The sequence below is a fragment of the Cornus florida genome, unplaced genomic scaffold (genome assembly GCF_030987335.1).
Source record: "Cornus florida cultivar Cherokee Brave unplaced genomic scaffold, ASM3098733v1 CherokeeBrave_3.0.0_Hap2_scaffold_289, whole genome shotgun sequence".
Classification (NCBI taxonomy): Eukaryota; Viridiplantae; Streptophyta; class Magnoliopsida; order Cornales; family Cornaceae; genus Cornus; species Cornus florida.
Window position 1 is genome coordinate 1 of NW_026775792.1, and position 12,539 is coordinate 12,539.

At 45.4% G+C, this 12,539-nt stretch overlaps 2 protein-coding genes across 2 annotated transcripts; both read right to left on the minus strand.

Annotated features, from left to right (window-relative positions):
* Positions 1-6,655: 6,655 nt before the first annotated feature.
* Positions 6,656-7,414, minus strand: LOC132290988 (NADH-ubiquinone oxidoreductase chain 6). Its single transcript, XM_059790176.1, has one exon. It carries the CDS (start codon positions 7,286-7,288, stop codon positions 6,671-6,673), a length of 618 nt encoding a protein of 205 aa, XP_059646159.1. The 5' UTR covers positions 7,289-7,414; the 3' UTR covers positions 6,656-6,670.
* A 136-nt stretch (positions 7,415-7,550) lies between these two features.
* LOC132290987 (small ribosomal subunit protein uS4m) lies at positions 7,551-11,943 on the minus strand. Its single transcript, XM_059790175.1, has one exon. It carries the CDS (start codon positions 9,045-9,047, stop codon positions 7,932-7,934), a length of 1,116 nt encoding a protein of 371 aa, XP_059646158.1. The 5' UTR covers positions 9,048-11,943; the 3' UTR covers positions 7,551-7,931.
* Positions 11,944-12,539: the final 596 nt, after the last annotated feature.

A 12,539-nucleotide genomic window follows, 5' to 3' on the forward strand; every position in this document is an offset into this window, starting at 1 on the left:
CCAAAATGGAAGTTTTTAGCCTTCTCTTCTGCTTTAAGATAGAGCTATGAAGGTCTTTGATTTTAGGGCCGCTATGTTCGTTCGCATCCCCCGACTCATAATCGAAGTGGTCTCGTGCCATCTCATGCATGGCCATCATTAAGTCGGGTCTGGGCTGCCTGCGGTTACAGAATCGCCCGCAGAAGCCTCATTCTCTCTCTATAAAAAAAGCTTTCTGCATCATCAGAGGCGCTGGCGCAGGTTTTTCTTCCTTCTGACCAGCTCCCCCAAAAGTTCGACTTGCATGTGTGACGCATATGGCTAGCTTTCCTTCTGATCCATCGTTTCAAGTACGTACATGTTGTCAGCTAAGCATCATTCTTGTTCCGCGACTCTGTGATCAGCAAGAGTTCTGTTCTACCTGGTCTCCGCGCTGCTTTGTTTCATCCTCTTCCTCTAGCAATTCTATTTCATTCTCAGTAAAGTGTATCTGATCTTTCTGTACATAATAGAATATTGACTTCTTGACTCCTTTTGCGTAGCTTCTCGATAGCTTTGTCTTCCCTGTCATTTGTTTCCTAATGATACCCCCTCTCGCGCTCTCCAAAACAAGGGCAACCTCTATTAATCAATTCGACTTTCTAACAAAAATCTAACACCAGCTCTGATGCGAGACATTCTAGATTGACTGTCTTAACTTGAAACTATACTCAAATATGCAATTATGGAAGAGGTTATAGAAGTGACAATGGCAGATGCCGCCTCCTCAGAAAGCACTAGAAGTCAGTTAACGGGCAATCCTCCTCCTATGGGTCGAGTAGTTAGGTTTCAGCCTCAGTTGCTGCATCTCCGGTTCAAGCATCATCTCGAGGAAGTGCGAGGGGGGCAAGATGAGGGGCATGTCTGGCCGAAATACCAGAGCTTGCTCATCGAAACCACCTTCCTTTCTTGGCTTGGAAGAGCTTTCTCGGCCACCTTCTGCGTAACATGCGACTCACTCTATTCGGTAGCCCAAAAAGAAGAACTTCCCTTCAGGATAGCACTTCGGGGTGGAGGCAGAGAGCAAAGTAGAAGATTCGGTCGGTGTTCCAGTGTATCGTACGGTATCTGGGTAGAGTCCGGAAGGCAGAGTGACATAAGGGGGAGATAAAGAAGACTAGCAGCATCAGAGAGACTCTTACTATACGACAACTCGTTCCATTTGTTTCGTACGGAATATCCACGGAGGTAATAGAATAGAGTAGATCTACTAGCCCTGCTCTCCGACCTAATTCATGCAATAGCAACCGCAGGAAGTTGCGTACGTTTCTTGCTTTTCTTTCATGTACGAGTGTTCATCCCTTCCGCTTCTTTTCCTTTTCTCCCCGCACAACTCAACTAGTCATCGTTTAGCTTCCTTACTAAGGATCCCCTATTCTTCCATTGATCATCGGTTCAATGAAGGTAGCATGATGTACAGCTAAGGTCTCAAATTCAGCTATTTCATTACCTAATGTGATCTCATCCCCAGTCAGCTTGTTAGCGATTTGCTAGTTCACAGGTAAACTCTCATAACGATGCGCGCATCACTTCTTCCATAGAAAGAGGGGAAGCTTAATGAGACCTGCCTTTGCTTAGAAGATGTAAGGAGAATCCTTATTGTTAGCAGGTGTGTTAACAAACCTTCCCTCTATGCCGGACTCACAAGGAAAAGGAACGAAGGCTTTTGCTGGTTACTAAAAGAAAGGTTGACTCATAATGATAATGCAGCGAGGAAAAGATAGGGTCGAGACATTGGAAGGGTTGGATTTGCTTGTTCCGTATGGCCAGGTCCCAATAGAGGAAAACCGCCGCATTGATCATCCATAGGGAAAAATTGACCGCGGGATGTCTTTCCTTTTGTTTGTCCCCTTGTAACCACAGCCATAGAATCAATGTTTTCTTGATGGTCCTTAGCGATCGAAGATCCCAGGAGTCCGTTAGAGCCGGAGAACGGTCGGGGGGAACTGCGCAATGACCGCTACGAAGTTCAGGTCTGAAAGCACTTCCATACACACAAGCCGGACCATGTAAGAAAGAAAAGAAAGAACCGAGCGAGCAAAGTAGGGTGATCTTGAGTAAAGGAGCCTTGAATAGTCCTTCTTTAGGGAAGGAGCTGCGGTCTTATAGAAAAAACGAAGGGGAATTCCTAATATTCAGTTTCACTCGCCTTCTGAAAAGGGGTGACAGGAAAAGGGAGGGGATCATTCACTCTTCTTGCCACCTTTTTGAGAAAGAAAGCCTGATGTTGTGGTCGAATTCACTACAAAGAAAGGGGTCAACTGAGTTCTGCTTCCCACGGTCAGATCTAGTGACCACAGGGCACTTCTTACTAATTGAGCAATATAAGGAAGGGCAGCGCATAGTCCATTAGGGAGGAATAGGGGGAACTAAAGGTACGAGTCCCCGAGGTATCTGGACAAAGTGATGCAACAAAAGGGGTAGACAAAATACATATTAGACAGTCTACTAGGGTAAAGCTTTGATTATGATGAGTATAACTCCATGAAACACCCTTCGATACCTGCCCAATGATGGAACCACTAGCAGAGTTTCCAGATTGTATTATAGCTTTCCATTCTACTCTGATAGAGATATCTTTCTTCATCTTTCCAGTATCCACTTCTCAGCGGATTGTTGAATCCTTCGCTGCTAGCTTATAGGGGATACCATTTGACAAAACAAAGACAAAGGCTCAATGATTCACTTGTGCGGGCAGAAAAGCAAGATCAACACTTTCCACAGGATCCAACACGTAAACCTTTTCTTGAAACAGAGCCCGGGAATAAGAAGGACGTACCGAACCTCGCCTAAAGAAGGGGTTACCCTAGCCTATAAGGCAATCTATCGCATGGGGGTAAGGATGATACTCTGTCACTTCCGCAAGCCTACCCATTTCAATGGCTCTGAAACTCATTTTTTGTATTCATTTTCATTAAGGGCTAGGAGTGATTTGCAACTCATAATGTAAGTGAAAAACCTGTCCTATTTTGAATCCCCTTTTTCTTGATGGGGATGCACTTCTCAAAGAGAAATCACTTCCATGATGACTAAGATGACTAAAGGTAGGATCAAGTCCATTAGGAGCAAGGTCCCTCACAAATCCATCGCAATATGGATGGTGCTCTCACGCTCTAAGACAGAGGGAAACAGGCTTTCGCGCCGAAGAGACTCCCAAAGTCTAACAGCAAGCAATGCTACGACCGAACACAGTCTAACACCAAGAGAGTTGGGCTGGTATCCCGTGGAAGCAGATTCCCTTTTCGGATGAGGCAGATACGAAGATGAAGAATGAACAGACAGCCCTAGCTTGGTCAGATTGACCGCTTTTGCTATTGTTTTCTAGTGTACACTGAACACCAACACAATCTCACAAACCCTTTAATCAGGAGTGGCCACTAGTGGATCGACAAATGAGTTCGGAGTCCAAACCAAAATCACCAATAAGTCCATTGCGAAGAACATATCTGAAACTTCTTTGAAGAGTCATCCTCTGCTGTTTTGCAGCCGTCATATAGTCGCTAGACTCGCAATCAAGAGGTGAGCTTGTTGAGGCAATTCCCTAAGCTTACATCGCAAAGGCTTCTTGCCCGGCTTACTTCTTTGCTACTCTCTTTGACAGAAAAGACGGGGCGGAATGCCACTTAACGGTGGCCCTCTTCCGTGAGTTCAAGAAGCAACTCTGTACACTTCAAGACCATAGAACGTCAAGAGTATCTAAGTCTCTTCCTATTTGAGCTAATCAGACGCAAGACCTAAAACACTTCAAAGCCTCTGTGCCTTCTTTACTTCCCGGCTCAAGCAAGAACCACAGTGACTGGAACAACAGGAAAGCCACCTTAATCAGTCAAGCAAGCAATTTGAATAGGGATTATGAACAGGTCCTTTAACCAAATCACAAAATGGGGACCGCTCAAGGGAGCATCTTTGAAATAACTGAGTGAGTTTTTTCCCGGTCTCTAAGGACTCTATTATGCCCAGACTCTTTAACCGCGACGCGTTTGAGAAGAAGATAAGGGCAGCAACTTCTATTTTGACCATAAAAATGGGTGATTTACACCTCTAATGAATCAGGTGTTTTCCATGAGACAGTGCACAACCTCCGCTTGAGAAGTGCCTCAAGCTTAGTAGTTGCATAAGATTCCGCCTAATACCCCTTTACTTTTAAGGCAGGAAGCATGTTTTTCTTGACACAGACGTGTCTTGGCTTGCTTCTTTGCGGATGACTTCTTTTTGAAAGCCAGTCTATCATCCCATCCTATATAGGATACCACACCAGACTTGCCTCTTGCTAGCCATTGCAGTATTCCTGCTTGCGTAATTTACGTCATTTTTTTAATGGTGAGGAGAACGCGCTTTTTTTGATGTCTTCCTCAGCAATGGCAATGAATTATTATAGCCACGTCTCAATACATGAAGGAGAGAAAGTCCAGTTGGGTCTGGCTGCCCCGGAAAAAGCCGGAAGGGAAGGGGAGAGGCAGTGTGGACCGGCAGAGCTCTTTAGGCACCGTCGTCACCTCGCAGAGAATCCCCCGGGACAAGACAATGCAGAACCGGCGACAGACGCACTGGCAATGAGCCGTTCCGGCTGAAAGGTCTCTACTGCGCTGCGCTCTCGACTGAAACTTTGTTAAAGAGATCCCCTGGCACGGAGAGTCAAGGCGCGGTTAGGCGCTTACGCTTAGCGGGGGAGGCTCAGCCACAGATTGAGTCTCTTTCTGTGGAAGGGTTGAGAGACCTCTCTCTTATGCAGATGATTATTTGGCACCTGCCTCAGTAGGTTTGATTGTGTGATTGTTGGGAAGAGCTACTAGCTAAGCAAACACAAGTACCTGACTCATCATCGTACCCCCCTCGTCCACTAATGACACTAATAGATAGGTAGGCGAGGCAGATATGAGACCTGCCTCATTGAGATGTCCCAGGGAGAGGGAGTCAGTATAAGGATAAAAACGACTTCTCTTTTGATCAGAAAGAGGGGTGATTTCCTTCCCTAGACCATTAGATAGTAGTGAGAAAGGTCGAAGAAATCTCGCTCACATCATATAATCACGAAACTGAGAATTTCCTAAATAATATAGTGGTCAGAGGGGAAAGAACATCGGCTGAGGAACTTGTTGCTCAGTCCCGAGACATCTCTGGAAGAAATGACTCTCTTATTTACCACATTACTGGTTGATATAGATAGAAAAGAAAGATTTCACTAAAGAAGCAAGTGAGTTTGTTAGCCTTCTCCTAGGATTGGATTCACCGTATTTCTAGGTCGTAGTATATTATTATGAAATTCTGAAATAAGAAAAGGCTATACCAGCGTACGCGCGAACTGACTTTAAATGAGAAAAGGAGTGCGGGTATCAAATCCCGACCTCTTTGTTGCGAGCCACCAAGGCCTTTATTCGGCTTCTATCCTTCTTACATGAATCACTCACCGTTTCACTTGGAAGAGCTTTCACACTCAAAATGAGTTGAGTTGCTAACTGGCTGGCCCCTTTCCAGCCACAGGCGCATAGGCTTGATGAGCCACGCCCCCGCTACTAAGAGAGTAGGGGCAAGGAAGGGTGCGACTCTCTTCCCTGATCTGAGAAAATCGAAGGATGTGCTCGTAGGTTGACCGCTTACCTAAAGCAAGAAAACACAAAAAAGTGCTGTGTTGATGCAGGCCCCCCTTCTTCAGTCATAAATGATTTTGCCCGGGCAAAGCACCCGGACAGCTATTCGATACACATTACCGAACCATCGCACCTTTCGCTAAGGGGTTAAGGAATTTCATTGTGCAGCTCGTCCTCTACGGCGAACCAAGTATTCAATCCTCTTTGCTTAAGGAGAAGAGTCTGAAAATGCATTCTTCGATGCCTCGTGGCCTGAAAGGCTTTCCACAAACTACAAACTCACCGAGAGGCCCCATTTTGGCCACTCGAACCGATCTCATCTCAGACCCCCTTTCAAATGCCTATTAAGGATAGGTTTACCGGGACTCTACCATCGATTCATTCGAAGCTGGAGAGCACCATGTGGTTTCGGAGGCTTTACGAATAAGAAAGCTTTTTCTTCAGGGTCCACATTAGGAAGAATCCTTTCAGAGAATAGGGGCTTAGTCAAGGATGTATCGTGCCAAATCAGGTCTCGCTGGAAGTCGTTCTTACACAACAACAGTTCTAACGCGCCCCCAGCACGTGATCTCAATGGATCGCGGATTGCTTCCTATCATCTTGCTCAACAACCAGCTTTCTGGCGACGTTTTCCAAGCATAGCGAATTCGAATCTCTGCCATCCGCTGTTCAAGAGCAAGAAAGGAGAAATTGTATTGTATCCAAGTCCATCACAGAAGCCGAGTACCGTGCCATGTCTTCTGTTGAGTCATTTCATTTTGCTTTGCTTATAGCTTCAGGAAGAGTAGTCTCACAGTGAAGTCAAGCGTTAGCAACGTCTTTTCCAAGTGAAAGAGGGACAGGGTTGGCTCTCTAGCAATAAGTCGAGTAAGCGAAAGCTGGTTTTTTATCCCTTGCTTGACCTGCTGACTTGAAACTATTTAAACACTACCTTTCCTGGGGAGTCTCGCTCTGAAAAAGAGGGTTCCAATGAATCCGAAGAAAACAGCACATTATGGCCATGATCGGCTAAAGATCACTGCCATCTCGCGAATTGGATTTGAACCAATCAAGCTACTTGCCTTTTAGTAGATCGTGAGTGGGTCTGTCGTCCTCCTCATTATAGTCCTCCTAGAATCAATAGCATTTCGTCGGAATACATCCTGTCTTTTCACCTTAGTAGTCCTATGCATAGTCAGTACTATAGCCCCAATCATGGCTACTAATAAAATCAGACTAGGAACCAAAAACCAGACGAAATAGTAGGTATAAAGTAAATTGCCCAATGTTTCCAAATTAGTCCAACTTCGTACCTTTCCGGCATAAACCGTATATCCCAGAGAGGTAGTCTTTCTTTGGGTTGGTAGTAATGGAATGGTTTCATTATCTAAAATGAAGAACATTTCCCACCAAAAGATCAGTCCAATAATACCACTCACTGGTAAATAGCGCAATACTTCTTCGTGAATCTCCGCTATTTGAATATGGAACATCATAACAACGAATAGGAATGAAACGGCTATAGCTCCTATATAAACTACTGGGAAGATCATAGCGAAGAAGTCGAGACCTAACAAAAGAAGTAAACCTGAAGTGTTGCGAAAGACTGGGATGGGAAACGAAACGGAATGTACCGGATTTTTAGCACGTACAACCATCAAACCAGAGACCAAAGCAGGGCTCGACAAAACAGAAAGTATCATGGTACGTCGTCCTTCCCTGAAATGGAACTTTCATGCTGGAGCAAGAACTAGCATGAAAGTCGATCTATTACGACCAGCGCGGTTGTTCATATTTCATTTTCTTCTTCCAAGCCAAGCCTTTCTTAGAAAGCACTCACTGAGTGACTTACGGAATCTAAAATATCTTTCGACGTCGAGAATTTTCCTGTGTCTAGGTCGATCAGAGGTTCGGCTTCCTTCTCCCCCACCTTTCACGCGTTCTGGGCCCCGGAAAAAAGAAAGAAACCCGAAATCAAAAAGAAAGAAGAGAAATTGGGCCATGTTTCCCGAGAGAGGCCGCCTTCTCTCAGGCCAGCAGTCTTCTACTTCTAGTCGACTGCTCTATGAAGGGCTTCCCTGTTTCCTGGGCTCTGCTCGCTCGTCTACGCTCCGCTCCGACCCCCCAGCAAGTCATAATCAGAATTGAAAAACGATGTTTCCTTGCCTGCATTAAGATTTCAAACTTGTCGTCAAAAAAAAGCAATCAATCAGAATCAAGAAAAGAAATGGAAATAGTGAATCAAGATCTAGATGGATACCCATATGGAGAGAGATCTATATATGAATTGATCTAGACTATCCTCTATCCGGATAGATATGTCCCTATGATCGACTACGCCGATCTTTATATGTTTTGGCCACGTCCGTTTCCGCTCCGAAGAGGAAGGTTTGGATCTTTCAATCTTATGTTGTGAGGGATGTGACCTATGTTAGGTCCATAAGATACCACAGCTTTTGGTGTTCTATGATTCACCTCCGAATAATGAGTAGGTAGTTCGATCCTTTTTATTTTGCTCTTCCTAGTAAAGGTAAAGCGGCGGGGGGTTTTCCTAGTAAAGCGAGAGGGGGATGCGGAACAATAGGTCGAATTTCTATATAAAGAAGAGTTGTAAACTATAGGACTTCTTGTTCGAGTAGGAAGATTGAGTTTTTTCTCGTTCCTTCTCTTCGATAAGAATAGGGATTTGAAATGATACAAATTCCTCTTCATTCTGTTGTGCTCAGCGAAGGAACTGCCGAAGCATACTTTTTCGGATCCAAACTTCTTTGTTCTTTCTAAGTCTTCGGTTCGCATAGAAGAACGCAACCGTCGCAAAAACCGGGATTTTAGTAGTCGGCGGCATCCCCTCTTAGTTTTGAGTAGGCGGAACCATTCTGTTTTGGTTCTTCTCCACATTCTTACCGGGCGATCCAGGAATTTGCCTATGATTTTGTCAACTGATATTTCAATATAGAAAGATCTCCTTATTTCTTCACTGCGGGTTCTCACATCATTTTCTTGAAAAGAGATTAGATCACCGTGGGAAACTTTCAAATGAGTAATGCTTACCATTCCATTATTCACACAAACCCTTCGATGACTTATCGGCTGCCTTGCTTGAGGAATAGTTTCACGAAAATGGAGACGAACCGGAATAACGTCCAATCTTGTTTCTGGATTGAGTAGAAAAGGGATATATGAAGTTCGTTCTGTTCCTCTGTGCATCTCTGTGATGGGTAAATCCCCATGAAAAAGGGGCAACTTTCGTGTAGTTTGTGATTTACTGTAACTGTTAAGATTTTTTCTCGGATAAATCTTTCTCTTAATAGATCTCTTCTTGTTCCTCAATTTTCGGAGAATGCGGCGTTGTATTATTGTAAGTTCTCTGTTCCAAACATTTCCTGAAAGTAGACGACAAGTTTGAAATCTTAATGCAGGCAAGGTCGTAGATATCAGTTGAATCAGTCTTTTTCGCCACATCGCGTATAAAGGTCTCAACGAGCCTACGCTGCTGGCGGGCGGGGGTCCTACTTCGATCCAGCCTTGTTAGGAGTAGGTTTTAGCTTGCCCATTTCTCCTTTTAAAAAATCAGAATAAGGTAAGCTTCCAAAGCTCTCCTTTCTTCAGCTGGTGCGCAGGAGCGCACTTTCGTTTTCCCCGAATGGAGATCTCCCGCCAGCAGTCTTCTCTTCCTATCACTTCACTTCGGTCGAGAAAGATGATCTCATCGGACATCACCCGGCCGGGCGAAGGGGAAGGAAGGGATGGGATGGGTGGTCCGGGAACAACAACGGGAGAGGGCTCGTAGCCCCCCTCCCCCTCTTCCCCACGCCTATTTGTTCCCCCGCCAGCCCCGGAGAGATGCAGAACTCCTTTTTTTAAGAAAAAGATGAATAGATGGAGCCCATGATACATTCCTCCGGAATATTGTAAAGGTAAATATACTCTTTTCGTCCCCTTTTCGATGTCTGCCCGAGGACCTATGTGAATGTTTTGGAATGGGGATGTTCTGTAACAAGTAGACCCACGACGATACGTACTAATAGATGTTCCTACTCTTACCCGTAAGTCAGATCTATTCATAGTTGGTCAGTCCCCCACGGCACGGCTTCTCGCTTTTCATGAATGTGTCTCCCCCCACCCTTTTTGTGATAATGGAATCATATTACTGACTATGTATTGGTACGCTTGCTCGCTTTCCGTCTCAATGGAATGTGAGTTTGACCCGCCCTTGACTCTGCTTGCTTCTGACCCCCTATGAGCCGTTTTACGACCTCTTTCTATCAATAGGTCGGCGGGACATGGGAGCCTCCGCTCATGCATCGGTTTACCGAAATCACCTCCGCTATCCCACTTCCTTCTATTCAAAAGGCGAGCAGCCCTTAAACAAAAAGGCCTAAGAGGGCTCTTCTTTATATATTACATAAGCCCCAAAGTAGGTTAGCCCCGAAAGCCGAACTCAGCAACTTGTTAGGAGTAGGTTTTGGCTTGCCCCTTTCTATGTTATTAGTAAAGCGCTAACGCCCTCTCTATAGTAAGGGGCCTTTTCCATAAGGCTCGCGTAGGGGCGCTCACCTTTTTTGGCTCCCTTCGCTCCACTAGCCTCCTTGATTGGCGGATGGAACAAGGTGGTGCGTCTGGTGGTATCGTATATAAGATCACGGCTGCATTTAGGAGTTCTCTTTCCCTCTTCTTAAAGCCGGTATTATTTAATAAGGAATTGATAGGGTTGGCTTCTTCCATTGAAAGGTAGGGAGGACATTTGGGAAATGGATCAACTAGACCGCCAAGCCAGGGGAACAGATCTGCCATCTGCGATGAGATCTGCCGTTTCCTCTTCTACTAAGGTGCACGTAACACTTCCCAAACTACCTGCAAATAGGGAGAAAGAGGACAGGGCCCTTCAAGTTATGAGTTTACTGACGGCGAGGCAAGTGGCCAACAAAGCAAACAAGTATTCCCTAGAACCCTACCCCTGGCGGGAAGAAGCAAGAAGAGTGAAGGATCCCCTAAAGTTGCAGATGCAGGAGCCGCCGGGGAATAACCCAGCAAGCAGCTCTGTCAGCTCGATCTCTACCTTTTGAGTACTGTCCCTGCGTGAATATCAATAGAATACCTCTGGGGCTGCCCGAATATAGGGAAGCACTTTACCCCGTTCCAGCACCAAGAAAGTATGATTATGAATGACCTGGCATGTCCCATTCTTCTACAGAAGTGAATTAGGTTAGGGTTGGAAAGCTGGCTTTTGGGTGGCATTCTTGAGATGTTTCGCCTACGGATACCAATTTGAAATAAGGTCAAGTGATCGATGCAACTGCGGTTGAAACCTCGTCTGATTAGAGAACAAAACCGGCTACTAGAACAAAACAAGAAAAATCAATTCCATGACCATTTCCCTGACTGTTAAGGAACTAAGTAGCCTCTTGCGGAGATAGGGGTATCTAGGCTTACATCGTTTGTTTTTAAAGCATTAAAACAGCAAGGAAATTCGTTTTCAGAAGTGACACACGTCCTACTTTCTCGCTACGCTTGCTTGATCGTCTTATTCTGGAACTTGGGGCTAAGGATGCCCCAAGGTGGTTGTGAGAACTTTCTCTGGTGAAACTTCCCCCGCTGGCGACAGAGCGGCTATTACGGGGGTTTTTTGAATACTTGGGCGAACAGGGGAACCAATGCCTCAACGTCGTTGTCTCCTAACATCTCCATTTCGATTGGGAACAAAAAAAAGTCTCAGTGCAATGGGGGTCGAGCTCAGAAAAGGAGGATGTAGACTTCGACCGAGAAGGGCGGAACGAGAAGGGACCCGGTTGTGAGGTCCCAGTAACCGACCACAGAGTGGTTTCAGCTTGTCTTGAGGATGGTTAAGAAAAGTCCAGAAAACAAAAGAAACCTTTGCTCTTCTGCGGCAAGGGCGAGAAACTTTCGTAAGAAGTCGAGTAGGAGGTGGTGGTGGTGGGAATAGTGCGGATATCCACATCTCACATCGCAATCCACCGAATGCTCTCATTCACAATTACTATACGATAGACACTGAAATAAACGATATGGATCATTTGATTAGAATGGGTGAAGGATTACGAACCTTATTGCTTCCCGAAACCTAAGCTATCTTCCTATTACTTGTCTTGGATGCATGACTTATATCTAGTCTAGTAAAGTCACCAGCTACAGCACCAGGCACTGGCGAAGAAGACAAGTATGGGTACAGCACTATAAAAGCAAGTGAACTACTCCAGGCAAGTCTCGGAGAGATGCCTTGCAAAATCCGAAACACACAAACGAACAAGCCGCGGAAGAGCCCATATAGACTAGATAGACCTTATTTCTATCTAGGATCAGCTGCCAACTCTTCGGTGATATCGCTTCAGAGAAGGTCATCCTTTGCGGGTTACCAAGCTGCTTATCGTGGCCGATCAGCCGAAGATTGGGCCAATCTCTCTCTCAATTCAAAGGAGCAGGAACCAAAAAACTCTTTCTCCATCTTCCCTAATGGTTGCTCCCGTATTAGGTGGTCTTGTACGGGGACCTCACAACCGGTCCCCTTTGACGTCTTTTTCTTTCAAGATCCAAGTCAACCTCTCGCGAACCAAACATTCGTCCTCGTAGAGCCTTTTAGTGAGCTTTAGCGCCTGCTAGACCCACTTGTTGATGGATTCCCCATGAAGGGGTCCCTTAGCTGTTTTTATGCCTTTATATGAGGCCGTATAAGCTATGTTTGATTGAGGGGACTTATCGATCGAAGAGACATGGCTACCTACTCCGACTCAACCGGATAGGAACAGGAATGCTGGGATGGAAAAGGATTGTTGAAAGGACAGCTGAAGCGAGTGATCACTCTGCATTCGCCCCTTCCTTGCTCATCCTCACCTATTCTTTGCTTTTCATCTGTTGTCAGAGGAGATGCACGATGTGTGCTTTAAGGTCAGCTCTTTATTCGGAGAATTCTCAACCTCTGCCCTCTCTATCAAGCAA